At 46.4% G+C, this 27,841-nt stretch overlaps 1 protein-coding gene across 9 annotated transcripts; it reads left to right on the forward strand.

Annotated features, from left to right (window-relative positions):
* Nucleotides 1–8: 8 nt before the first annotated feature.
* Nucleotides 9–27,688, forward strand: Pfkfb2 (6-phosphofructo-2-kinase/fructose-2,6-biphosphatase 2). Of its 9 annotated transcripts, none has more exons than XM_050147855.1 (16): nt 553–697; nt 2,622–2,753; nt 9,197–9,322; nt 9,799–9,895; nt 10,272–10,338; nt 10,468–10,542; nt 10,895–10,951; nt 12,069–12,193; nt 14,973–15,180; nt 15,552–15,698; nt 16,535–16,639; nt 17,277–17,406; nt 18,113–18,175; nt 18,600–18,664; nt 19,250–19,429; nt 25,806–27,688. In XM_050147855.1, the coding sequence occupies exons 2-16, from the start codon at nt 2,642–2,644 to the stop codon at nt 25,869–25,871; spliced, it is 1,623 nt and encodes a 540-aa protein (XP_050003812.1). In that variant the 5' UTR covers nt 553–697; nt 2,622–2,641; the 3' UTR covers nt 25,872–27,688. The 9 variants fall into 9 exon arrangements, with proteins under 9 accessions (XP_050003816.1, XP_050003814.1, XP_050003812.1 ...); XM_050147854.1 differs by lacking the exon at nt 553–697 and adding an exon at nt 1,327–1,460; XM_050147856.1 differs by lacking the exon at nt 553–697 and adding an exon at nt 1,463–1,548.
* Nucleotides 27,689–27,841: the final 153 nt, after the last annotated feature.

The following is a 27,841-nucleotide window of genomic DNA, read 5'->3' on the forward strand; positions in this document are numbered from 1 at the left end:
AGGCTGGAAGTAGGCCAGCTTTCCCGGGCGCTGCGGTGTGGTGCCCTTGGCGTCCGCCAGCCTTTATGCTCCGGGGAGGAGGGCGGGGAAGGAGTTCCCGAGTCTAGCCCAGCAGAGTGTCACCTTGCAGGGAGGTCGGAAATGATGAAAGCAGCCCTTCAAACACCAGGAAAAGCCGACTCACGGCTGAGAAGGTAAACACATGCCAAGGAAGGTCACAGGACCTGCCAAGCAGTCAGGGACTGCTGACGAGCCTCGTGGCCGCACCGAACTGATTCATCGAGGCTAAGAGGACTGGACGACCGGACTTCCTCGGTGAGACGAACTTGAAAGCGTCCATCTGCCACCTCAGAAAGACTGTCTGAGGTCAGCAGCTGTGCCTAAGGCGATTGCCTCACTCAGGTGGTGGCAGTGTCAAAGAGGACGAACTGCTGTCACCCGGATTCCAGTCCGATTCCTGGGAGCCCGACAGGAAGTCCTCATTGTGGCTGAGAGGCAGAAGACGGGGAAGAAGACACACTAGACACTCCAGGCACACTAGCCATTGTCCAGCTTTGTATGCCGAGAGGCCGAGACTGAACACTTAAAAAAAAAGTGCAGTAAACGCCAAATAATGACAGAGTTTATAGCATGCTCTAACACGCTGGGGTTGTAAAAACGCATACTCGGGCCGCCTGGAAGATGACCTGATACCCAGGTAAAGAAGAAACGAGTAGAAGCACCTTCGTTCGTTCAGTTTTCAGCCTTTAGCTAAAGCAGTATCCACCCCGCCCCGCTCCCACACGGGACTGTCATGGAATCAAGCACCAACGGTGTGCTGGGGGTAACTTTGAAAAGTAGTTCTGGAACGTGGAAAACCCACTGAAAGCCTCCCCCTATGACTCAATTACAGCCAGTCTTTTCCTCCCCACCCCGACACTAGAATCAGGTGCACTTTTCCTCCTTGGTTCTTCAATAAGACCATAGGTAATTAGTCTGGGTCGGGGTAGTGGGAGGAAATAAGGAACGTGATTTGGAGTCACCTAGGTCCAGGAACGTTCCCGGTTCCAAGCATACGTGGCTTAGGTTCCAGGATCTGATCATAAGTTGTATTTAGCTCTTGCACCCTAGTAGCCAGCAAGGCATATTTAAAAGCAAATGTCCACCTCCCCGGTCTTGGGAACCACCAAGTCTAGCTGGGTTTCAGGAGTGAAGGCGTTAATCTTCGTTTTCACCAGTTACCCCCCACTCAAGATGTCAGTCAAATAGGTCTCGCGAGAATAAGAAAAAAAGGTAAGGCTTTTTGTTAACCCTGCCTGCTCAATCTGTTCCCAAGCAACGATGCCACCAAGCTCAACTGAGTAGGCTGGTCTGGAAACTGGCAGCCTTAGGCGATTACAGGTCCTCCAGGAGCTAGGTCGGCTTCTCCAGCAGCCCGCCTCCTGCCCTGCAGATGCTTCATTGGTCCATCCTGCCTCCAGGTGAGGGCTGACGCGCGGGTGGGCGGAGCCAAACGGAGCACGTGATTTGCCCCCACCCCGGGAGCCCGGACTAGAGTCAGTCTGCCAGGTTGGTTCGCGGCGCTCCAGTGGCGACACCGGGTCTACAGCCGGGAGGGCGAATAGGGCAGGTCGAATAGGGTGAGCGATAGTTGAGCAGTCTGGACTCGAGGATGGGGTGCTGCGCGGGCGCGGCTAAGCTGCAGAGCGGTGGTGCTCAGCCCATTCGGGAAGTGTAGCTCCCCCGGCACTCCTGCGCGTGCAGATCTTCAGGGACGCTGAGCCCCAGCTGGTGTGAGCACTGAAGAATCTGTACTGTCAGGCGAGGAGCAGTGCAAGGGTTTTATTTTATTTATTTTTTGGCTTTGTTTTTTAATAGTACCTTTTGTCTTGAGTGAGCGAGCTCCTCGGTATCTATCTGGGTTTGATACCTGAGCCCCGGTCCTTCCCTCCTTAGTTGATATTAGGACCCAAGACTTATTGTGCAGGTAAGTCATTTTCTTCCGCCTATCCCAGGGGGTGAATAGGAGAGGGTAGGGAGGAGGACTTGAGAACGGAGAACACCGGAGGAGAACTGAACCTGCTAGGGAAACCCCAGTCCCCTTACAGTCCATCCTCCAGGGAACACGTTTCTGCCCCTGCCCTTCTATTCTCACCACTCTTCCCATTCTCATTTCTTTTCTCTCTGCAAGATTGAGTTTTACTTTTGGCTCGAGAGTGCTTTCCTGACAATGCCCTTATTCCCGCCCCCACATCACTTCTGGTTCCCTGTACTCTCCATAGCCTTAAAACTAGAATGTGAGGTCAAGGAAATTGGAGAACTTTAGTTGGTTATCTTTGATTTGTCTATAAAACAAAATGGAGCAATCATGATAGGAAAATCTTCTGTTTAAAAGATTGTTGGAAGACTTGCGGGATCTGAGATATAAGTGTGAACAAGGTCAGCAAGCAAATACAAAGTTGGAGTGCGGCTTTGTAGGCGAGCAGTCGGGTGTGTGTGTGACTTATCCGAGAACAAGTATCTGAGTTGGGAGGAAGAGGCTGGACCTGAATCTCCATAAGGGCTCCTTGCTTGTAGCACACTAATCTCTGTATTATTTTTAGGGACGCTTTCCTTGTATTTTCTTCTCTCTCTTTCCCCAGGTGCCTCCTGAAGAACTACCATGTCTGGGAATAGTTCATCTTCCACAGAACACAGGAGCAGCAGCAGCAGAAGCAGCAGCAGTAGCTGTAAATCTCACACCTCAAACCTTCGGAAGGCGGGGAAGAAATGCTGTGAGTTCTGGAAGACAGCCCCCTCGTAGGATTTTTTTTTTTCTTTTTGTCCTGGAATTGTATTTGTATTCTAGATGCTCTCACACTGTGGGAGCGAATAGTAATTCTTTGGCATGACAACTTACATTTATTTATTTTGTGACAGGGTCTTACTACAGAGCCCTGGCTTGCTGGGTACTCACTGTGTAACTCAGGTTGCCCGGTGACTCATGCAAGTCTTCTTTTTTAACCTCTTGAGTATGGATGTGTGCTACTGTGTCTGACATATGTTGGAGGGAGCCACTCATTGGTTCTTGGCTGCTCAGCTTCAAAATAATCACAGAGAAACTCTGTTTAAATCACTGCTTGGCCCATTAGCTTTAGCTTCTTATTGGCTAACCCTTACATCTTAATTTAACCTATTTCTAGTAATCTGTGTATTGCCATGAGGCTGTGGCTTACGGGGAAAAGTTCCGGCATCTATCTCCAGCAGGTCTACATGGCTTCTCTCTCACTCTGCCTCTGTTCTCCCAATATTCAGTTTAGTCCCCCCCCCCCCCCCCCCAACAGGCCAAGGCAGATTCTTTATTCACCGATGGTATTCACAGCATACAGAGAAGAATCCCACATCAGACATAGGATTTAAAACAAAGTCTACAGTGGGCCATTTCCTGCCCCAAACAAGTAGGCTTAGTGAGTTGTGTCTTTGGAGTTTGACTGCTTGTGTGGTCCAGAGTTTCTTACTGCTTTCATTAGATATGGGAGCACCTGCCTGATGTTGGAAGCTTAGAACACGTAGGATGGCCGAGTGACAAGGTACAGGACTAACATAGGATGGCCGAGTGACAAGGTACAGGACTAACATGGCCTGTCAGTCTCTCAGTTTCCCTTTATCTCCTGGACTGTGTTCTAGATCCCGGACACTCTGTTGCGGGCAGAAGCCAGGCAGGGTGGTACACACCCCTAGTCTAGCCCTGGTGATATAAAGGCGGGGTCAGAAGTTCAAGGTTGTACTCAGCTAAGTACTTTGCTCAGAGTAAGACCTCGTCTCAGAAAACAAGCAAACACGTTGCAGGTGTAAACCCTTACAGGTCCTGTTACTTAGAGCCTGAGGGGAATGAGCCCTGACACTATCAGTGTCTCGGGTGCCTTACATTCTTACAGGGTTAGCCTTGCATTTTGCAGATTCTTTCCCCTAAGTGCAGAGATGGCGGAAATGGTGGCAGGGAATGAAGAATCTTTTCTCGTTCCCCTGACTTTACATTCCTAAGCAAGGTTCTAGAGTTCCCTAAAAGACTGGGGCATTGGTCCTCAGATATTTCTGGAACCCTCACATGTGTTTTAGCACTCTTGGTCTTCGTTATGGAATACACCTTCTTTTGGAACCCTTCTGGTCAGTTCTCGCTTTAGGAAGAAGTGCTTTGGCTATGGCAGGTGGAAGGAGGTGGGGTCAGCGTGAGACCAGGCACTCTACCCCAGAGGCTCCGTCATGGTGTCCTGCTCTTGTTTGTTCTGTGCTCTTTTCTCTGCCATCCATGAGATGTGGCCTGGGTAGATGCAGTCATAGTACTGAGTTTGGCATACCTCTGTGGATAGGGTCTCCCTTCTTTGCCAGGGCAGGAAGCCAGTCCCGAGGGCAAACTGTGAGTAAACTAGGCAGCAAGGTGCTTACTTGTAGCCCCTTCAGTCACACTGCTTGGGTTTGAATAGTGGTTTTACTGTTTCGTAGCTGTGCTCCTGTGAGCAATTTGTTTAATGTTCCTCTCCCTCAGTTAGCCGCCCCCCCCCCCCCCCCCCCCCCCCCCCTNCCCCCCCCCCCCCCCCCCGCTTTGGCCTTCTGTCCCCTTTGGCCCCCTTCTCTCCTTTCCTCTTTTCTTCCTTCGACAGGTCCCACTATGTAGCCCAGATCAGTGTTAAACATGTGATTTGCTTCCCTTAGTTCCAGAGTGCTAGGGTTAAAGGTGTCCACCGCCACTCTTAACCTAGTTTACTCTGTTATAAAGTGGAAATACTGAAATGGTTCTCCCGGGAGTGAGGTGAGAATTAGATAGGTCCATACAGACCAGCACTCAGATGAGCGCCGGAAGTAGCTGTGTGTCATTTTTCACAAGTGACTCTACCTTTTCTGTTTACTCTTGAAACATATAAGTAGAATTAGACTCATTATATTCATCATTTAAGAGCCTGGTAAAGAAGTGTTTTTCAGTGAAGAATGTTTCCTATTGTGTGGCAGTATTTTTACTCACATGTTCTGACCCAGTGTGGCTCTCTTAAAGGGAATGTACCCCTGTTCCTAGAGTATGTAATCCCAAAGACAGTGGAGAGGGATGGGGGTGCCATCAGAGCCAGCTGGCTCACATTTCTGCCTTGCTGTCCAGCTAGCTGCTCCTGCGTCCCTAACCCCTCCATCACTCTTCTACCTGGTGCTTCTGATTACGAAGCCAATTCTAGGTCTTCTTTATCTTCTCTAGACTCCTCCCTGCTCCTGGCCCTAGCTGTTCTTTTCTAATCTCTGCTCTTTTAAAACTGCTCTTTCTCCCCAGCTCAAGGACTCTGAGTTGTCATTTAGTACCCTGCCTTTCTTATCTCATGGTTGGACTGTGAGATTGCGAGATCCTTGGGAGAATATTAGTTTATTTTCTCTGCCCTGCAAAGACTCAGCAGTTTGAACGTCTTATTCTGGTCCATCCTCCTAATGAGAGTAGATAAGTCGGCTCCTGTTCTGTTCTGTTACTGTGTTCTTTTTCTAAACTTCACTGAGCAGTAGGTATCATTCCTAAGTTGACAGACCTGGACTCACCATTCCGCATGATGTGGAGAAGGTAGGTTGTTATAGACTCCCCGGCTGCCTCGTGCCGCTTTATTTATAGCTCGGCTGCTGTCTCTTTGCTGCTCGTTAAACCTGCTTGCTAATTTTGAGTCTGGGGAGTGACTGGGCTTCGCTTCAAGGCCAGAGAATGACTATAAGGAGCCAAGACCTCCAAGGAGTTGTTCCTGGGATGGGGTTGTAGGTGTGCTAGCTGGGGTCCTTTTAAGGTACCTAGGTTAGTGGTCTCAGGAGTCTCTGAGAGCAGGAAGTGAGGGTTCTGTGTGCATTCCTTATTAAGTCTTTTTTTCTCTTTCATCTTTTGTTTCCTTTTATTTTTAAAATATTTTGAATAGATCTGGAGAAGACAAGTGTATAAACCCTAGTTATAAAAGTAGTACATGTTGAGGAAAACTCACCTAATTCCAAAAGGAAACATGGAAAGTAAAATCTCTTCCAATTTCTCTTATCTCTGTCAAATTCACTTCTCTTAGGTGTTTAGTTCTGGTGTATCCCATTACCAAACATAGGTAGACTCATGATATACTTATTCTGTTCTGATGCCATTTCCTTTGTAAGTAGTTAGGACACATTTTGCTCTTTTTTAGTTTTCTCATGTTGGTGAATCCAGATTGACCTCCTTCTTCATTGAGTGAATCTCAGCCAATTAACTGGAACTTTTCACTGTCCTAAAGAATGCTTCAGTGGACACCTTCATACTTCCGCATGCTCCTATCAGCAGTGCTCTCACGGAAGTAAAAGGAGCCTTATAGCCCCAGTGGTGTTCCTCGACCGTGTTGTATGTGTTCCTTGAAGCTTTCGGGCCTCAAGAGATGCTTTTGCTGGAGGTTGGCTATTCCTAACTAAGGCTGCATTGCCTGACAGAAACCTCAGTTTTCTTTTTCTTAGTATTTGGGTACAGTTCTTTGAACTTAATTATTTTATACTTATCAGTTAAAACAGCAGTAGATAATCAGGTTTCATAAATTTTAATGAATAAAATTAAGATAGCAGTGATGATAATGTTTTATGGGTTGCACATTCAAAATACTGGGCCTGTTTAATGTGGATAATGGAAAATGTCCTTGATGATGAGGGGACCAGGAACCGTCCTAATTGCTGGCCCCTCCCAGACATCTTCCCAGATAAGCTGGAGAACATAGTTATATTTTCCATGGGACCTTTTGTTAGGTGCTAAAATGATGGCCAAGAACTAGCAGATAAGACTGAATAGGCAGTCATGAGATCAGTAATGTGGTCAAGAAGCCTGACCTTGACTTTCTTCTGTGGTCCTATGGGCCAAGCTCTTAAGTTCTCTGGGGTTTAGTTTTTCCATTTATGTGAAAGAAACTGTCAGGCTCTCATTTTGACTAGGCATGTTTATAAAGAGAAAATGAGTTGAAGCCTGGTAAAGCTAGGTAAAGTTTAACTCTGTATAAAAATGATAGAAGAATTTTCGGGTTGGAACAGTTTTCCACTCTACGTCAAGAGATGCTGTGTATCTCTAGGTCAGTCAGTGTGTGAAGTCCCTGCATTCACGCTCAGGGGTGCTTCTACTCAACAGGACAAGCTCCCAGGGTTACCAGCTGGCAGTGTGAGGTGGGAATAGTCTTTGGGTTTTTGTCTTTGTTTTTTGTTTTTTTTTATCCCCTAGAAAATGAGAAGCCCTGGTTTTAGCAGGGATGTGGGTGTGCGCGCATGCACATTCATGCTTGTGTGTGTGTATATGTGCTCGCGCACACGTAGCTGCTCTAGGCTGAGGCAGGAGGAGCCGTGCTGAAGAGTAGGGATATGGAGTGCCTGTGTCCCACCCTGTTTCCTTCTGTTGTTAGCTTTCTCTGCCCAGCATGGGGAACACAGAGCAGCTCCTCCCTGGTTTCTCTCTGAGCAGCTCCCAAGCGTGCTTTCTCTCTGCTCTTCAGGGAGGGAAGCAGCTCCTCTGGGGGACGTGCCTAATGGGCTAGAAGATGTGGGCAGAGAGGCCTGCAGTGCGGCTAATGAGCCGAGTCAGCCACGCTCAGAGGAGAAGAGCATGAAGACGGCTCAGACCTAATGCCAGGCAGGCCCTTGCCTGCTGGGGTCCGTGCTCAGGGACTGATGCCCACAGAGGCTACAAGGTGCTGTTTACTCACCTCCTAGCTCCTTGTGTAGATAGAGATGAAGGCTGCTTAGACTGCTCCGTGACCTATGTTGCTGGAGCTCCTGTCCAGAGTCAGCAATTTCCCCCGTGCTACAGGGGTTGGACTCTTGGTCAGTGGTCTCCTAGTTCTTGTTGAAGGAAAGAATTCATAGAGACATTTAATAGAATGCTTAAGCAGAAGTTTATTTAGCAAAGCTAAACAAAGTAAAGACTCTAAGGAGACTGAAGTGGCCTTCTTCAAGGCAGGGAGCAGCCCAGTGGGTTCTGAACTGTGTATCTATTAGGTGGGTGCCTTTGTCCTCCCACATCATGGTGGGCCATATCTCCCTTTTAGGATATCTCTTCCCATGATCCCTGGAACAGGGAGGTGTCCCAGCAGCAATACACATATATTGTAATGAGGATGCAGACCCTTAGTACACATGTGTGGGAAAATGCCCCGCTGTCTTAGTTTCTGGCACAGTAAGATCAGTCTCACTGAAGCATTAAAGATGCCTAGCCTTAGAGAGGCATTGTCACCATTAGGTGACACATGTTGCAGGATCCCTTTGGAAAAGGAGCTAGAAGCAGAAGGTTAAGGTAGTTTTTCACCCCTTTTCTTGTCTTTCTCAATGGAGAGAGCCTACAGTCTGAGCTTTCCCTGGTAACATCAGCTTGGGGCTTGGCTTCAAGAAAGGAGTTGATGAGGTGCAAATGCAGGTCTTTTCTCCACTCCGCTCTGGGGCGCATGTGCAGGGAGGAGAAAGTCCCCTGAGCAAACTGAAAAAGGCCTCTTGCTACGGAGACAAACTGTCTGGGAAGCACAGGTCTGGATTCCAGTGTTTGTGCTGTACAAGTCCCTAACCGTCTAGGCCCTGGTATTTGTAAAGGAGCCTGTACTGTAAAGGAGAGAGGTCATCCCTACGGAAAGGGCACCACCAGTCATCTCCTGTCCATATGAGCTGTTAAGGCAGGCAGGCCTCCAGGTCTTGTGCTGGATCCTAACCTTTATGGAGTCTCTTCAGACCTTTATCCTGCAGGCTTTGGCTACTGAATATCACTGTGGTTTAGAGATTAAAGTGGAGGAGGAGTTCATGACCTGAGTGTTGTGGCCAAAACAGCTTGAGGCAGGGTTCGTTTTGCATCAAAGGTTTGCCTTGGCTTTGGAGGGATTTGTGGGATCCTCCAGGTAGGATCTGGGACTCTCTTAAAGTCAGTCTGGTTTGGGGTGATAGAATCGTAGCTGCAATGTTATTAGTATTCTCTCTCTTCCTAATCTTGACTATTTTTTTTCCCATCTTGGGAACTCTCTGAAGACTTGGGGAAAAAATGCCTGGGTGTGGGTACTTTATGGAAGTCTGCATGACTTTAACTTTGTGTCAAGAGGATATGCCAAATATAGCCTCAGTTTGCCATCTCATTCTTCCTGAACCTTCGCCCTGTAGATTTCTGAGATGATGACTGTGAAGTTCCTCGTGTAGTATATAAAGCTCAGGAGACATGTAGTCATTTAGCTCTGCCTGTTTCATTTTCTTTTAGCATGGGCTTCCTACATGACCAACTCCCCAACCCTCATTGTTATGATTGGTTTGCCAGCCCGGGGTAAAACTTACGTGTCCAAGAAACTAACACGCTACCTCAACTGGATTGGGGTACCCACCAAAGGTAGGTGCAGGCCATTCATCCCTTGGGAAGGGGGTTGATTAGTTCTGGGGCCACACAGGCCTCTGGGAGACTTAGTCTTTCTAACAGCGAGGTCCTATAATGCTTCTGATGAAAATCAAGATTGCTTCCTCATTTACTGGATTTGTTTCCTGTCCTCAGACGTGTCTCCTCCAGGCCTACACAGATCATCCTAATTTTGATAGAACTTTTCAGAATTAATGAGAATATGATATTTCAGAACCCTTAGCATATGTGCCCTGTCTTTGAACCTTAGTGGTACCCTGCTTAGACAGTAGCTGAGGAGAGAGAAGCTCAGCTTTAGACTTGCCCACATTCTTCTTATAAGTCAGGGCTTTAACCCAACTTGTCTTAGTTTGGTATTGTTTGACATACAATGGTGCTTTTTCCATCCCATGGGCCACTCTGTTAGGCCAAGACATCTTCTTTAGTGGGGCATTGTACTGTTTTTACTGCAGTGTTTAATCTTGGGGTCTATCGGCGTGAAGCAGTCAAGTCCTATAAGTCTTATGACTTCTTTCGTCATGACAATGAAGAGGCTATGAAGATCCGCAAGTGAGTCTTTTCTTCTTTTTGTTTTAAAGGTGTGAGACTGAATGTGTTAGGGCCCCCATTTTTCCTCCGGAAATGTCTTAGGAGCATTTTAATGGATGTGATTCGATTATAAGATCAGCTTGGGTTACGTGGGTAGCAGACAGGGCTCTAGAAGATGCTTTTGTGCGATGCCTAAAGAGGTATAAGGCCTATAAATTGGACAGGGAGGAAGTTGTAGGACGGTGTGTAAACTTCCGTGGGAAAGCTGAAAGATTTAGTTAGGGGAAAACATGTCCGTAAAGAAATCGAATGGGAAGTGACTCCCACACTGAGTGTGCTGTCTCCAGCCTCGTTTGATCTTAGCTCTTTTCGCTGATTTCCTTTGTTCTCATGGCAGACAGTGTGCTCTGGTAGCACTGGAAGATGTTAAGGCCTATTTTACTGAAGAGAGTGGGCAGATTGCGGTAAGCCTCGTCTGCTTCCCCTTCATTGCCACTCTCCCAGCATCCTGGTTACTTATCTCTACCTGGAGTCGGCCTTGGGCACCGTTTCATTTTTCTCCTGTTCATTTACTTTGTATGCTTTCTGCCTAGGTGTTTGATGCTACCAATACCACTCGGGAGAGGAGGGACATGATTTTGAATTTTGCTGAGCAGAATGCCTTCAAGGTGGGCTGACTCTATGCTGGAAGAAGAGACAGGAGCGGGGTGGGAACTGGGATGGAGAGGTGGGACTGTCGATCCCTTTGACTCTGATGAGCACAGGATTAGGATAGCTGTCTGGTTGTCCACTTGGGGCATATGCCAAGGCCTCGAGTGTTTTTGTTAGATCCTTTCTCTCACCTTTATTTGGCTTGTAAGGTCCAGGGGATGTGGTAAGACCTGTTTTTAAAGGAAGAGGCCTTAAAGGCCACTTTATGAATCTTGAAGGTGTGGTAGCTGGGTGGAGTAGGTGAGTATGTGCTTTCAGTTAACAACCTGACGTTTTGACGTGTTTATCATGCCTTTGCTCCATGGCCAGGTATTCTTTGTGGAATCTGTCTGTGATGACCCTGATGTCATTGCTGCCAATATTCTGGTGAGTGTCATCCCTGTCACCTGTAGTCACTCAGTCTCAGTCTGTGTGTGTGGTGTGTGTGGTTTTTGGGTGTGTGTGTGTATATGTGTGGTGTGTGTGGTTTATGTGTGTGGTGTGTGTGTGTGGTGTATGTGTGTGGATTCTGGGTAGTGAAAGAAGGAAGCTAACAGATCTTCTTTATCTGAGAATAATTTTTCTATATTTTATTTATTATGTATACAATATTCTGTCTGCATGTATGCCTACAGGCCAGAAGAGGGCACCAGACCTCATTACAGATGGTTGTGAGCCACCATGTGGTCACTGGGAATTGAACTCAGGAAGAGCAGGCAGTGCTCTTAACCTCTGAGCCATCTCTCCAGCCCCCATATCTGAGAACATTTTGTACCTTTATACTCTTCTTTTGGGAAAAGAACCTGGGCCTGCGAGGAATATACTAAAAATAAGTTGCTGAATGAGGAACACCTTAGACTGTGGGTGTTCTGGCTTTGTGATCTTTCCTGCTGGTGAGACCTAGATATTGTGCCAGAGTAGACTTTTTTTCCTGTTCAGTCACCCTGATAGGAAGGTTATTTATTCAGTAGTTGTCCAGTGTTCTGATCAGCCTTGACTATTGCACTCTTATGCCCTGTGGGGCACAGCACCAGACAGTACTCACTGGACAGGCTGTTTTGTTCTGTGCCAAGTAGGCATCTTTGTATGCTTTTCTAGAGGCATCTTCCCATCATAGGAACTGGAGTTACTTTATATGAGGAAGAGGCAGTAATTCCTAAGTCAAATACCAGGTCATATACCCTATTCTGTGAAGCAGAAGGGGGAAATTGGAGCCCATTCTGTGTTTGCAGGCAAATACATAAAGGGGCCAGGGCTCAGAAGTAGTATTAGCAGCGTGACTCCCTCTGTCCTTTGGCCAAAGGCAGGCACATGACTCCCCAGTTGTCTTCCCTTTCTTGGTTGCCAGGGTCACAGGACAGGATGAGGGAGTCCAGTGAGTGGGGAATGCCAGTGCTCTAGTGAAAAGCTGTGTATGGACTTCTTCTGTTTTTAGCAGCGGCTGTTTGTCGGAGGCTGTTAAGAACAGAATTCTGACCAGGCCCTTATGTTCCTGTGCTTTCAGGAGGTAAAGGTGTCAAGCCCTGACTACCCTGAAAGGAACAGGGAGAATGTGATGGAGGACTTCCTGAAGAGAATCGAGTGCTACAAAGTCACTTACCAGCCCCTTGACCCAGACAACTATGATAAGTAAGGTTCAACACCATGATCTGAGGGTTGAGGCAGGAGGAAAAGTGTCATTCTCCCTGCTGGTCTCTAATTGTTTCTGGTAATCTAAACCTATGATATTTCTGCCATTTCACTGAACAAGGTTTTTATTGGGATACTCTCTTAGTTAGGTTACCATTGCTGTGATAAAACCCCATGACCAAAAACAAGCTGGGGAGGAAAGGGTTTATTAGACTTACACTTCCATATTGTAGTCCATCACTGAAGGAAGTCAGAACAGGAACTCAAGCAGGGCAGAAACCTGGATGCAGGAGCTGACTGATGCTGAGGACATGGAGGGGTGCTCCTCATGGCCTGCTCAGCCTGCTTTCATATAGGACCCAGTATCACCACCCCAGGGATGGTACCAACTACGATGTGCTGGACCCTTTCCCGTCAATCACTAATTAAGAAAATGCCCTATGGCCTGATCTTACCGAGGGATTTTCTTAATTGAGGTTCTTCCCTCTCGGATGACTTTAGCTTATATTAAGGTGACATAAAACTGTCCAGCACAGATATTTATGTGTGTTGTATATTTTACATATCCATACTTGACCTGTGGGTTGGGACCTCTTTGTGGGTAGAACAACCCTTTTACAGGGGTTACATATCGGATATCCTGCATGTTAGATTTTATATTATGATTCATAACTAGAAAAATTACAATTATGAAGTAGCAATGAAAATTTTATGTTTGGGGGTCACAACATAAAGAACTGTATTAAAGGGTCTCAGCATTAGGAAAGTTGAGAACCACTGCTTAAGAGCAAGGGCTTCCACCTAAGCGTTAGTGACATTTTGAACTATGGAATTCTTCGTTATAGGGACTACTTTGTGTATTCTTGGCCTCTGTCCACTAGGTGCCAGGAACACCTCTAAACTGTGACAACTAAAATGTTTTCAGATATTGGTAGATGTCTCCTAGGGACCCAAATCATCTTAAGTTAAGAAGTGCAAGTCTGAACTAGAATGCTATAGGATATCTCTTAGAGATGCATCATCATTTTAAAGTTTATCATAAATAATTTGTATTTTAATATATATGCTTATTACATATATATTACGTAAATTCAGGGACACTGCCTGGATGAAGGAGAAATGTCTCATCAGTGCTAGCCATCATGGCTGTGGTAATGTCTCATGGCAGCGAGGCATGGAATATAGATCGATTTGCCTGGTGTGGGATATAGTGAAATGTTAAGTCCATCTTGCAGAAAAGCAGTGTATATATGGAAACCTGTGAGAACACTGGCTTACGAGATCATGTGTTTGGGTTTTTGAGACACAGTCCATGCTGCCTTTAACTTGCTATATATTATGTAGTATAACCTCGAATTCCTAACCCTTCTTCTCCCACCTCCATAGTGCTGGGATTGTATTTCAATGAAATAATATTATACCCACTACTTTTCTCCTCACGGTGGCAGAACACTTGCCATAGAAACTCTGGGAGGAGAAGTTTGTTTTGGATTGCTCGTCAGCATGTAACAGCCCCCATGATAGGGAAAACATGGGAGCAGGACTGACCCCCACCCGTGCTAGTGGAAGGGTGCTGCTTGCTTACATCTCAGAGGCTCAGGAAGCAGAGAAGTAGCGCTCACCTGGCTTTGTCTCCCCCTCTTACCCCATTTTTTTGAGTCAAGATATCACTGTGTATGTGTATCCTTGAGCGCAGGGCAGTGCTCGTGCTGGGGTCACAGGTGTGAGGCCCCATGCCTCGCTCCATTTTCTCTCCTGATTGAGTCCAGGACTCTTGAGACCTGTCCAGTCAGGGTGAGGGTCCCTCCCCTATTCAGTCTCTGTGGAAACACCCTCACACATATACCCAGGGGTGTGTGTCTCTAGTGCCCAGTCAAGTTGATTATGAAAACCAGCCAGTGTTCGATCACTGCAGCAGTCTCATTAGATTTTTGAGCTTTTCATTTTCTTCACATGGAGTTCCCAGAATACAAATATTGAGGAGCATTTCTGTAATAAGTGACTGAACAGCACTGCCCTAGAGGTGGCCTCAGGAGATATACCAGAAGGATATTTATGTTTATAAGTGTATGTGTTTATAGACTTTATCTCTGGTGGTAGGTCAGTGGGTGATTTACCGTATTGTACCTTTTTCTCCTGATCATTATTTTGAATAAGCGCTCATTACTTTAATTTTAAGAAAAATTCTATGGCCACAAAGCAAATAGCGGCAGTGTCTTTGAGAGAGGTTGATTAGGTGGCTCAGGGTGCAACAGGTACCCTGGCTAACCCGCCCCCCTTCCCAGTCCATGCTCTCTCTAGATATTGACTATGTCATGTGGGGGCCCATGTGTCTGTCTCACCAAAATTTGAAGTTAGCAAAATCTTCAAGTCACTTAGTCTAGGTCTGGGAAGCCTGGATTCTGTTTCCCATACTTACACATATTTCATGGCACAGGATAGACACCAAGGAGAGAGTGTATGCTTGTTGGATGTTCAATAAATTGTATGCTGTCTTAATTTAAAGATGTAATCTAGCTCTTAACATTTGGTTGTTCTATAAACATGGCAATGATTGGGAGAGAAGGAAGAGCTGAGGGTCTACCAGTCAGTATACAACTCATTCTCCCCATACACTTTGTTCATTTGTTTGGAGTCAGGGTCAGACTCGAGCCCCATTCCTCTTGGCCTCCAAAGCGCTGCATTTGTCAACAGGTGTTGATAGCCTTGCTCCCCTGCCCGCCTCACTCCTGGCTTCAGATGTTCTTACTGTGAATTTCTGCTTTGTACCCTATTTCAGGGATCTGTCTTTCATCAAGGTGATAAACGTAGGCCAGAGATTCCTGGTCAACAGAGTCCAGGACTACATCCAGAGTAAAATTGTCTACTACCTTATGAATATCCACGTCCAGCCTCGCACCATCTACCTTTGCCGGCATGGAGAGAGTGACTTCAATCTCTTGGGAAAGATTGGGGGTGACTCTGGCCTTTCGCTTCGAGGCAAGCAGGTGAGCAGTTAGCCAGCAGGCTGGATTTCCTGAGCTTAGAGTTAGAAGGGCGTGATGGAGGTCATCTGTTTTATCCCCTCCTGCTTAAATCCCATTTGGGCTTAGGCTGTGGTTTCACAGACAGTGCTGAGGATGTTCTCTGCTTACTGTACCTAGCTCTGGATTAAAGTGCGGGTCACTTGAGACCCTTTCTGCTGTGACCATTCAGCCATCAGAGATTACTGGGCACTATGTGTGGCGTCACACAGAATCCTCCAGCTGAATTTCATTTCCTCTTGGGTTTATAGTTTGACCATGGCTAGTAGTCTCTGTGTGTACTGTGTGCGTGGTGTGTGGGTTTTCTTTGTTTAGCTTTTATTTCCAAACCCTAGTTTGCTCAGGCTCTGAAGAAGTTTCTGGAGGAGCAGGAGATCCAGGACCTCAAGGTGTGGACGAGCCAGTTGAAGAGGACCATTCAGACCGCTGAGTCCCTTGGGGTGACCTACGAGCAGTGGAAGATTCTGAATGAGATCGATGCTGTGAGTGGGGATTTCTCATCGACACTTCCAGAAGTTACAGTTTGAGGAGCTTAGAGAACTAGAATCATCAACTAGAAACTGAGGAACCTGAATCCAGTCATTTCAGAGGTTAGACGAGGAAGGGGTTAACTACTCCTCATCAGGGCTTCCTGACTGCTCTCGTACCTGAACCCAAGGTGAGATCCACTCCAGTCTTTACCTGAACTGCTGGTGCTTGCAGAGACTGGAGCTAACAAGGACTTATTTTGTAATTCCTAATTACCCAGTTCTGTAATACTTGCTTTAATCATCCAGCCAGCAGTTCTGAGAAAATACTTACCCAGATTTTTCTTGGCATTCTTTATTGCTTAGCTCAAATATATATTTCTTTCTGTTTTATTGGTACCAGGACTCACTCTAACCCAGGTTGTCCTGGGTTAGAACTCATGATCTTCCTGCCTCAGCATCCAAAATATTGTGCTGACAGACATGAACCACCATGCTCAGCTTAGCTGCTTCTGTTTCCCTCCTTCTCTTTTATTCATTCCACAAGGGTTCTCTTCCCCTCAGTTTCTCTCCTCTGGTTCCTGCTCCTCTTGTCCTGCAGACTCTTGCTGACCTGTGGCTTTCCTTGCAATAGTAGGACAGAGTGGCCGCTCAAGCTAGAGCAACCACCTCTCTCTGAAGTGCCTCGTTTCCACGGCACCTAGTGACCCCTGACTTGTGGCCACAGGCAGGTGCAGCACATGGCGTCCACACATAGTGAGGCACTGCTGTTCTTCAGTGTCATGGTCCTCGTCTGGGATGTGTTGATGTTGGCCCGCCCATGTCCTGATGAGTCGGTACGGCTCTTGCAGGGCGTGTGTGAGGAGATGACCTATGCAGAGATTGAGAAACGGTACCCAGAGGAGTTTGCACTTCGAGATCAAGAGAAGTACCTGTATCGATACCCTGGTGGGGAGGTGAGGCTTCCTTCACTTGGAGCAGCTGCCTGCTGCTTGGCTGGGCACTTTTCTAAAGGGGAGGAGAAGGGGTGACTTAACAGTCCTTTGTTCTCCTGCCTTTGGCCAGCCACACCTTAATTCAGCCTAGACAGTTAGTGCTTTACATTTCCTTAGCTTTTGAAGCTCTCTAGCAGACAGGGTGACAGAGAATGTTAAGAGTGAGCATGATCATGTTGCTGCCTTTTTTGTTCTCTTCCCTCTACTCCACTCCTACAGCAGATAGAGTGACCAAGTAAGCGTGGGGCATGGGTTTCTTCCTTACCATGTTTTAGCTGCTGTCCTTACTGAAATGGCTTCCTAAGCTAGGGTCCATGTGCTGAAGGTAAATGACGTGTGATGGCAGAGGTTCAGGAAGCCTGTTAGTGTCTGTGAGTAAAAGGGAAGTATTCACACTTGCATTTCTTGAACTGTGGTTTTGAGTCTAAATATTGCTTTTGAAAGCTCTGGATAGTCTGAGGGAACCAGGGCTGGAGCCATTAGGCAACACAGAGACACCATGCCTCCCAGAGTAGTCTCTCGATTCTGGAGCATAGCCAACTACTTGGCTGCCAGCATGCACCTGGCCTCTCACCAGCTCTCCTTTCTTGTTCTGAAGTCATACCAGGACTTGGTGCAGCGACTCGAGCCTGTCATCATGGAGCTGGAGCGTCAGGGCAACATCCTCGTCATCTCCCACCAGGCTGTCATGCGCTGCCTCCTGGCCTACTTCTTGGATAAAGGAGCAGGTGCTGTCTGAGGGAAGGGATGGGGGAGGGGATAAGCGCACACAGAGGGACAAGGCTGGACTTGGTGGTACCAGGATTCTTGACCACTGGCTCTCCTTTTCTTCCACTCATATTAAAGTGCATTCTTGAGGCTGCAGTGTGAAGCTCCCAGCAGCCGTTGGTCAGCCACTCCAGTCTGCTGCCACCAAAGCCAGCAGTGAGGATGACTGATCTGATGCTTCCTGATGTGCCTAAGGGCCAGCTCCAGCTGGCATTACTGGCAGCATCCAGGCAGGCGGCTGAATAGTGCAGTTTGTCTGTCTAGCTCTTGCGGGTTGGTTACTAGAACTGTCTTGAGCCTTCGGGTTGGGGTAGAGCACTTGTTTTAGAACAGCAGCAGGAAGCACTGCTGTGGCCTGGCTTTCCCCAGTCCTTCAAGTTCAGGCCTCTTGAAGCCTTTGGCTGCTTTTGAGTGCTCGGGTAGGCCATAGTCGTCCTTTCCAGGAGGCCTTGGCTGCAGAGCCCCTTCCTTTTAACTTGCATTTCAGATCTACATGGGCCTTATTTCCTTCCTTATCACTCAGCAGTTTGCTGAGTTTAGGGGAGGGGCTGTGCTGCTCCATGTGGTCAGGGTAAAGAATTCTCATGAGCCCCTTAGATTCTCCTTTCCTCAGATGACCTTATTCTGTATACTAAGACTTTGCTCACCGGGTCTTTCTTCTTTCAGATGAATTACCGTACTTGAGGTGTCCTCTTCACACCATCTTCAAACTTACTCCTGTGGCCTATGGTAACTATGAGCTTGAGCTGGGGAGAGGTGGGGACTGAGGAACGTCAGGATAGATGGCTTTTTGTAGAGCAGGGATGCTCTGTTAGTAGCTTGCACTTGAAAAGAGCATATGCACATGCAATTCTCTGGGAGTACACATAGGCCCCCAGCATATACTCGACCATGCTGGGACTGAAGTTTTCTTTGAGCTGTTTCTTGATGGCTTTCTCTCTTCCTTGTCCTCTCTACCCTTACTCTCTTTTAGTTGGTTGTTTATTTCTTGGTTTTATTTTGTTTTGTTTTTTGGGACTAGTTGAGTCTAGCCTGGCACTCCAGGTAGTGTGGAACTCATGACAATCCACCTGCCTCAGCCTCCAAGTGCTAGAATTTCAGGAGTAAGCCACCATGCCTCGCTCTGACAGCTTTTGTTTCCTCCTTTTTTCAGGTTGCAAAGTGGAAACAATTAAACTCAATGTGGAGGCTGTGGACACACATCGTGATAAGCCAACTGTAAGTATTTCCTGGTTGCCTTGAGTCTTTGAATCTTTGTATCCAGAGACTTGGGTTTCTTTTATGTACAAAGAAAAAAAATCCAGAATTCGTGGCCTGTAAAGGTCTCCTTACTTCTGAGAGGGAAAGATGAAGGGATTTTTAGTTCTTCTAAATGAGTGTCTCGTTGATGAATCTTAGCCCTGAGAGTTAGCTCCTGGGAATTGAGTTCAATATACAAAGCGTTTGGCTGAAGTGAAATGTATCAACTCCCTTGCTGCAGTCCCAGGGATGTCTCCATTTATAAAGCAGGGTCCAGGGAGTCACTGCCAGTATAGTCAGCAGATGCAGGTCAGCTCCTTGGTCTGGTCTTGGTAACTTGTATGGTCTTAAGCAAACGCCTTTGTTGACTCCCTTACTGCTCTTCAACGTGGTCCCCAGAGGTCTTCTGTGATGACCCTTTTATTCCTCTGGGGCCATGGGCTCAGACTCTGCCCTGCTTGGCCCCGTGTGTGGAGAAGCAGGAGGAAGAAGGTTAGGCTCAGGAGCGTGGGTAAGGTTTTGGTGTGGCTTTCACGTGTGTGGTGTCCCTCCATTTCCAATCAGCACAACTTCCCCAAGAGCCAAACCCCTGTAAGGATGAGAAGGAACAGCTTTACGCCTCTGTCCAGTTCGAACACAATAAGGCGTCCAAGAAATTACAGTGTTGGGAGCCGGCCCCTCAAGCCCCTCAGCCCTCTCCGAGCTCTGGACATGCAAGAAGGGGCGGACCAGCCGAAGACCCAAGTCAGCATTCCGGTGGTGTAATTGTGTGTTTCCCTCCAGCTTTGGCCTCTTGCCCTTGCCACTAATCAGCCAAGAAGTCATTTAACTTTACCCCACTCCCGTCCCAGCATTAATCTGAACGTGGAATATGAGCTCATGCGTGTGCAGAGCAGCCTTAGACATTCTCTAGTGTAAACACCTCAGCCAGGGGCAAGATGGCAAGTTGGGTCTTTTTAGGACAGGTTCCCAGATGGGATGGTCTGAAGGACGAGGAGCCAAGCATGAGTCATGGACTTGGTTCTTCTGTTTCCTCATGTCTGACCCACTAATGTCTCTGTGAAGTGTGTGTGTGTGTGTGTGTTTGTGTGTGTGTGTGTGTGTGTGTGGGTGTGGTGGTGGTGGGGGGGGAAGAGGGTGGGATGGGAGGGAGTGCTGAATAGAGGGAGATAGAAAACCCATGTGTCCTTCACCTGTGTTCTTTTAATCTTTCCCTATACTCCATTTGACTTCCGTGTCTTATAGCTTCGCTTTGGGTTGTCTGGGGTATTGCATGTCATTGTGGTGTCTTAAAGTAAGGGATGGCTGATAGGAGTCTGAGCCCCATTGTTGCTGTCTGCAAGTGGGTCTGGATCTGCACTGGGAGAGTCTTTTTCCTTTCCCTTCTGCCTTCCTCTCCAGCCAGGTCCTGCAAGGGTCAGCCCAGGCTGCAGAACATCCACAGAGAGCCCTGGAGTTTGCAAGTGGACAGGGTGAGAGCTCTTGCCTCTTTCCATGAGAAACAGCCCTGAGTTCTTGCTGCCCTGGGGAGCTGGCTCTAAGGATGTGGACATGTTTTGGTTTGTGTTACTAACTCGAGGAGCCAGACAGTCCTTTGTTGGCTGTGGAGTGGGGCTGGGTAGGGTGAAGTCTAGTTCTCACAAATTCACGGTTCAGACTTTTTGTCCTGTGGCTCTCAGTTTCTTCACAATTCCAGTAGCTTTCATGCAGCCCATGAACTTTGGGGCTGTGTAAAAGCACCAGGATCCAACATTGAGCCCTGAATGTCTCCAGGCAGAAGGCAGGGTGGTCAATAAGTTCAGTAAAGCTGCTCCCCATTTACCGATACTTTTTAGAATGATTTCCTTAAGCTAAGTTTTTACATGAAAAATTATTTTTTGAGCATAAAAAAAGTTTTGAATTTAACCTCTCTTATTGGGGCATTTTGTTTATATTGAGAAACTATCTCAGTAATCCAAGGAGTCTCCTGAGGCTTGGCTCTCGGGAGTTTTGTGTATCTATTGCTTAAGGGGGATTCTCTCTACAGTGGCCCAGGGCCCTGTCTGTTGAGCTCAGTACCAGTCCACTTGAGTTCACTTTTCTAAGGGACAGATCTAAAGGTTTCAGGAGACTCTTCAGAAGAGACAGGTGACTCCCTACCTCTCAGTTTGTCATGTGGGGCCAACTGGTGAGAGTAGTAGTTTTCTATGAGATTTTGTCTGGGGATAAAAGCTTTTTGCATGGTTCTTATCCAGAGACAGACCTCAGACTCTTCTGGAGAATTTTTGAAAGACATACTTGCCTGGGTTCCCTTGGTCAGGCTGAGCACTGCCTCAGATCTCTGTATTGGAGCCTAGATATGTGGGTGTTTAAATTACTGTTTTAGTGGTCAGGCCACTAAGGGTCAGAAGGTCCTTGGGGAGATGGCTCAGCTGTTAAGAGCCAAGCTGCTCTTCCACTCTAACGCTCATGTCGAGTGGCTTACAGTAGCCTGTAACTCCAGTTCCAGGGACTCTGATGCTCTCTTCTGGGCTCCCCAGGTGCTTTCATATGTGCAGCTCATACACACATAGACAGAAATAAAACTAAACAAAATATTTTTTTTAAAATCTCACTTTATGAAGCTGGATAGAAAATACCAGCATATTGTTATCTTAGATAAATATGTATCAGACTGGAAATTCTGAATTCTTGGTTCTGATGCTGGAGCAGAGCACAGTTTTGAATGAGTTACCCCCTCAAAGGCAGGCTGCTTTGTTAGAAAGGTATTTTAGGTTCTAGCCCCATCTTTTCCCTTGGCATTACAGGCGATGTGCGACACATTACTGACTTAAACACGTACCCTTGGGCCCACACTGAGAATTCGTGCAAGTTGAAGGTACACGGAGATAGAGCCATGAGCTAATGGAGGTCATCATCACAGGCTACTGACTTCTGGCCTTGAGCCCTCCACCCTTCCATCCCACGTAGCTGCTTCAGTCTGTTTCAGACTGCCTAAATTCCTGAAACTTGGCCAAGACTAAGAAACTGGCAATTCCTGTTAGGTATTGTTCATTGTCCCCTCTTGACCTTTGTTTGTGGGCACTGGCCTTAGTGAGGAAAACACATGCAAAAATATAAAACAAAACAAACATTTTCATTTTCCTTGCCCTGGAGATTACAAACAAAACAGCAACAACAACAAGCCAACCCTTAAGAGCCAGGCGTGTGTGTGTGTGTGTGTGTGTGTGTGTGTGTGTGTGTGTGTTTAGGGCCGATCAATAGGGATTGGATAACCTATGGGGGCTTGTTCTGGAGAAGACTGTCTCCCTCTCTCAGCAACTGTTGATTGCCTGTGGCTCTTCATCTAGAGGGTTTTCATTCATACACACGTGTGTGTATGTGTATGTATGCATATGAATGCAATAACAACTAGGAGGATTATGAACTTGAAAGAGAGTAGGGGAAATTTTGGAGTTGGACAGGGAGTAGGAGGGCTAGAATACAGTACTCATGTATGAAATACTGAAAGTAAAAATAAAAAAGACAGGAGATGTAATTGATAAATTAATATTTGTAAAAGAAGCAAACAGGCTAGAAGAGCTGATTTGGGGGTAGAGGATGGCCTGCCTTCTGGCTGTTTTCTTGTTCTATGGCTGTGAAACCCCAAGGTTTGGGATGTCCTCTCACAGTGTGAGGATGAGATGTGGACTGGGCGGTAGGTCTGGCACTTTTACATGGTTCCCTTGTCTACTGTTTAGTCATTAGCAGCTCTGGTCTAAATTGGCGTCCAGTCCTTTCTTCTGTTGCCAGGTAAGAGTAATTCAGAGCTACTGAGTGGGGAGAGGGAGAACCCTGACCCAAGAATTAAGGATCTAGTTGCAAGGGGAGACTTGCTGACTACCTGGAGCTAGGCTCCCCTGTTGTAAGAACCGTCTATAGGCGCGGTTCACTGGGTGATCATTCTGACTCTGTCTACTCCTCGCTCTTTCGGTTTCCCCTGTGTTAGTTCGCTTCTGGTACAAGAAGAGCTGGGGTAGTCTTGTTATCTCTGGATAACAGGGAGTGGAAGTTGCTGAGAAGCAGCAGGGGTTTCAACATCCTTGAGCTTTTAGAGCCAGATCCTTCAGAGGAGCAGAGCAGAGAAGCAGGAAAACATTGGAAAGGGCTCTTTTTTCCAGAGTTGAGGGAAGTCCCACTTGTCATCTTTCCCGTTCCCCTTGTTACTTGCAGGTAGGAGATTACCCTGCTATGCTTGTGTCTGTGTCCCAGCCCTACAGAGAAGAGATGACTTGTGGGTACCCTGTGTTGAGGCTTTCAGTTTTGTTCTCGAGGGAATAGGTGAAGACTTGAATCTACCTGTGTAAATTCTACCTGTGTACAATGGAAGATAAAAGAATATTTTGTATTTATTTGTTCATTTATTTATTTTTAAAATCAAAGCTGAATGAAACCCCAAAGAATCTAAATTTAGAGCACTGTTTCTATCCTATCTTGTTTCTACTGGACATCGATGTAGTGCCTCTTCCCTTGGTACAAGAGTCACCGCATCATCTCTAGACACGCGCTATGTATGTGCTCACCACTCCCGCTGGCTCCTGAGAAGTCAGAGTTCGGCCTGCAGCGTGTTTGTGTTCCTAGACCTAATGGTGGAACTTCAGGCAAGAATCTGAATAGTCCTCTTTGAAAGCCACAGTTAATCCGCAGGCACCTCATTTGAGAAAACTGTAATTGTTAAGGAATAAGTCTGCCTGATGATTCTTCTGAGACACATGTGAGTTCTCTGAGTTCCAGAGAAGCTCTTTAGCCTGGAGTGACTGGTGAACAGGGAGTCCCATGGGCAGTTGAGGTAGCTCCAGTGATGGGTTTCATCCCTTCCAGTCTCAGAAGAACATTGTACTTGTTGAAGTCTCAGTGAGCCACCCAGTTTTCCTTGTATTCGTTTTGTTTGTGTTTTAAAGCTTTTTTATTTTAAAATTATGTAACAGTTGAGCCAGGTAGCAGGCCTGCCACGCAAGATCTTGGCTTTTCCCAAGAAGTGATGGACATTCATTGGAAGTGTGGCTAAGAATTTCATTTTGTAGTGTCCAGAAGACGAGAGGTCTGTTTGCCTCCTGTCTCTCATGTCTCTGTCCTGACTGGTAGTCTATTTACATTACTATAATTCCTTCAAGGAAGGAACTGAATATTTTGCATGTTTCCTTTATGAAGAAGTTCTATACACTGGACTTTTTATAGATAATTATTATATAATAGTGACCAACTTCTCATTATTTTTTAAAAGATGATTTTGTAGATTGCGTGTGATTTTGTGAGTCTAGCTAAGGTAATGTCGTCAGAGCTGTGACTTACGGAAGTCACAGTAGCAGTTAAGTTTTGACTCTGCTTGAAGTTGCTTCATCTGGTCTGCTGCTTACAAGGCGGGACTTCCCTTTTCTCACTGTTCCTGAACCTAATGTGTCCTCAGATGACCCTGTCACAGGCCACTGTGTCCTCACTGAGAGTGCTGCTGGTTTTAGTCTGCTGTGTTTGTCCTTAATCTTATACAAAGGGAAGTGTGCATTCACAAAGTGATCCCGAGAGTGGGCCAGAGTAGTTCTTTCCTTAAGCCTTTCACCGGTGTGACTAACAGTCAGGTGACTCAGTTTTTAAAGAGGCATCTGAATTGGGTGTGGGTTGTTTTTTTGTTTTTTTTTTTACTCAGATGTGGTGATTTCCCTGTGGCAAAAGCAAAGGACCAATCACAGTGGGGCATGTGATACAGAGAGGGGCTGAGCACTGCTGGTTTGGATGGAAATGGGCTGAACTTGGGAAGCCCAGTAACAGAATTTATTGCAGATTTCTTAGGCACAGCTCTCCTAAAAGTGAGAATATTAATCCTTAGTAACATTCTGATTTATTCTTGTGATATTGATAGTGAAATATTGCATTGGGTCCATTTAACGTGTATATAATTGTATTTAAAATGTGTTTTATGTGCATGCCTGTATAGAATGGGTTAATAAAGTTGTTGAATAACTTGACCTTATCTGAAGGCTTCTGGTATTATTTTTATTATTATTATGATAATGATGATGATGTTTGTATTTGAGTTCTTCTCATCTACTGTCTTCCAAAACTGTCTCATACTGGACAAACTGAGACTTAGCAAACCAGTGTAAGTTCTCAGAATGCCTGGAGTCCAGGGTCATAAGCATGGCTCTCTACCACCACCTTCTGGGCGAAAGTGGGAAGGACATTATTGGCAGTGCATCAACTTTAGTTGTCAAGTCCCTTGCACCTTCTGTACTTGTGCAAGAATTAAGAACCACAATAGAACACACTACATGTAACTTTTGTTATATGTTGTAAAGAAAATTTTTGGAGTTTTTTAAGAATTTGCCAAGCAGTTGTTTCTAAAATATGTCCTGCCTGTTTCTAAGCAGACTTCAGCCAATGGTATGAGATGGTACTAACTCCTCCTGGAGCAGAAGACCAATGGGTGTCCACTGTTCTCTTGCCTTACCCCACAGGGCACTAGCAAGGACCCAGAGCTCACTAGTAATTCAGAATCAGAGGCTTCCTTCCAAACTTACTAAGCCAGGATTTTAACAAGATCCCTGGGTGACTGAATTCATAGGCACGTTTAATATTTCAGAAACAAGCTTTCTAAGGGAAAGAATTTCTTACAAGGTAAACATTAAATACCAGTTCATGGGAAGAAGTTGACCTACTCTGGCTGCTGATTTCAGGGTGGACTGGGGTAACCATAACAGTTGTGACCCTCCTCAGAAGCCATATAGCTTGTGGCTACATTGCTACTGTGTGTGTGTGTGTGTGTGTGTGTGTGTGTGTGTGTGTGTGTGTGGTCTCTTGGCTGATACAGCATTCATCACCACAGAGATCCAACCCACCTCTGGTTTATATCTCAGATATGTAACTTAGAGTCCAGTTCTGACTCAGACGTGCACCCTACTGTTGTCGTAAGGTCAGCTTCTCTGTGAAAGAAGCCATTACATGGCTAGGCCATTCAAGTTTACCTGAGTCCCCAGGGTCAAGGTGTGTGCGGACACACCAGTGTGTCCTCACATGCTTACGAGGGTTGGGGATGGATTCTTCTGGCTTTTCTTTGTTCATCTCTTGGCTGTGGTGTAATGGCTCTGCTTCTCTTTCTGATTCCTAGGAAGTACAGAATGTGCTGACTGAGCCTAGACGCCCCTCAGTGGCATCCCTCACACTGCTCTCCTGATTGTGTGAGCCGAGGCCAGACCTCTCCGAGGAACTGGATCTGCTAAAAAGCCTGGGATGCCAGCATCACTGAGGCTAGAACAGGAAATTAAGCGGGAGCTTCTCCTTTGAGGCTTCCGGAAATGAGGCCTGGAAAACCTTGACTGTGTTTCTTCCCCTCCTGCGTCACAGGCTCATCACTGCACGGTGCCTCAGAACTCTTCAGCAGCCGAAACAGTTAACTCTTAACCTCAGTTGACCCAAATTTGCAAATGCCATTTTACTTAGGCATTCAATATTCTACCTAGGACCGCCTGCATCCTTAGCTGGAGATTTGCCCGACCTGCGAATGCACTGCTTTAGGACTGGTTTCTGGGTGAGGATGAACTTCAGGAAGGCCCTTTTGCTCAGTGAGAGCGTGCGTTGGAGGCGAGCAGGCTAAAGTGCAATAAGAGTGTCAGCGGTTACCTCTTGCCATGAGAGAAGAGACAGGTGACCAGGTAGATAGAGGCTGTCAGGAACTCGGCTCTCAAGTGCCTCTTCTCTGGTGACAGGAGAGTACTATCCATGGCTCCCATTTAATGTAGAGAAGTTTTTCCTGCTCCATATTCTTGGCAGGGTCTGGCTGCCAGGCTCCCCCAAAGGGGACCAGCCTTTCATTCTCGTGTAGCTACTGTTTTCTCTCCGAGGCTTGTGCCTCACATGGCCAGAGAGGACTGATTCCGTACCTCCTGAGGGGTCGGGAACGAAGGCTAGATGGGACCACCTCTATCCCACCGGGAAATAAAGATGCCTTCTTGATAATAAGTTACACTGGGGATTTTTTTTTTTTTTTAAATTTCAAAATGGGCAGAGGCAGACATGGCCCTTGTGGTCTCTGGGAAAGCCGTGGCCATGACTGCAGGAGCAGTGGCCCTGCGATGGGTGCCTCTGTCTGTCTGTCACTACTGGGGCCAGCTGGTCTCCCCCATGATACTTGACAAATGCAGCGTGGCCTCTGTTTGTCAGTGAGTGGATGTCCCTTCCAGACGAATCCAGTTGCTGTAACTAGATCACTGTCAAACGTAAACACACCGTCACTCCTGCTGCACCTCTGTTATTTATCCCTGAGGAACAATGCAGAAGCCACCGTGTATGGTACCTTACAGATAGAATCTAGTGTATTGTCATTTTATTTTTATTTGTTTCCTTTTCACTTGAAATGCTCACTTGTTGGGCAGAGAAATAGTATAGCAAGGAAAGTCCTGAAACGCAGCTTTTTCTACACGTTTTTTTATACTGTGGACAATACTGGAGACGGTTACCCGAGTGGGATGGGGACTGCAGGCAGTTCAGTGTCTCCCAACTTGCAGCTTGCTTTATATGCGCATCACCTGCAGGGAGGCCCCGTGCCCTGCTTGGTGTAGGCAGTTTTCCCTCGGCTGCTTGCAGCACATGGTAGGACAAGGGCTGCCTTCTGCATTGAAGTACACTCCTTTCTGATGATCAGATGGTATTTTTATGAAGCTATTTATTGTGTGTGAGGATTTTGCATGTATTTAATCAGAATGTCATGTATGTTCTGTGTGCTGCTAGCCGTGTAGGTGGCTTGAATCCTAAGCCTAATATCCGTAGTAGTATCACCTTAAGTTAAATTTGTAGAGCATAAGTGCCGATGTGTGTAACAGAATGACAGTAATGTTATGGCAGTGCATTTTGAAATGTTTTCATTGGTTTTATTACAAACCAAGAGATGTATTTCTCTGGAGAAAAGATCTCTCTTGGATAGTAAAACCATGCTGAAATGTCTGAGTTACGTAAACTGCTTTTGTAATAAAATAAAGTTATTTTTAATTAAAAGGTGCCATGAAGTGTTCAGTTCACATACAAAAAGGCATCATTTGGTACATTACAGATAGACAAATGTTAGTATTTTCCAAAGTGTACTCGAAAGTTTCTAGAGAAATGGTTCTGAAGTTATTAAATGGTGTCTGTGTCTCCAGCTATTACAGT

Source organism: Alexandromys fortis, unplaced genomic scaffold, assembly GCF_014885135.2.
Source record: "Alexandromys fortis isolate MF-2015 unplaced genomic scaffold, M_Fortis_MF-2015_v1.1 scaffold_58, whole genome shotgun sequence".
In the NCBI taxonomy this organism is placed as follows: domain Eukaryota; kingdom Metazoa; phylum Chordata; class Mammalia; order Rodentia; family Cricetidae; genus Alexandromys; species Alexandromys fortis.

Bases quoted from the DNA above. Each gene is read 5' to 3' on its own strand.
- Pfkfb2 (XM_050147855.1), top strand. From the start codon at position 2,642: ATGTCTGGGAATAGTTCATCTTCCACAGAACACAGGAGCAGCAGCAGC. The intron at 2,754-9,196 runs GTGAGTTCTGGA...ATTTTCTTTTAG, and splicing joins GAAGGCGGGGAAGAAATGCT to CATGGGCTTCCTACATGACC. The intron at 16,640-17,276 runs GTGAGGCTTCCT...CTTGTTCTGAAG, and splicing joins ATCGATACCCTGGTGGGGAG to TCATACCAGGACTTGGTGCA.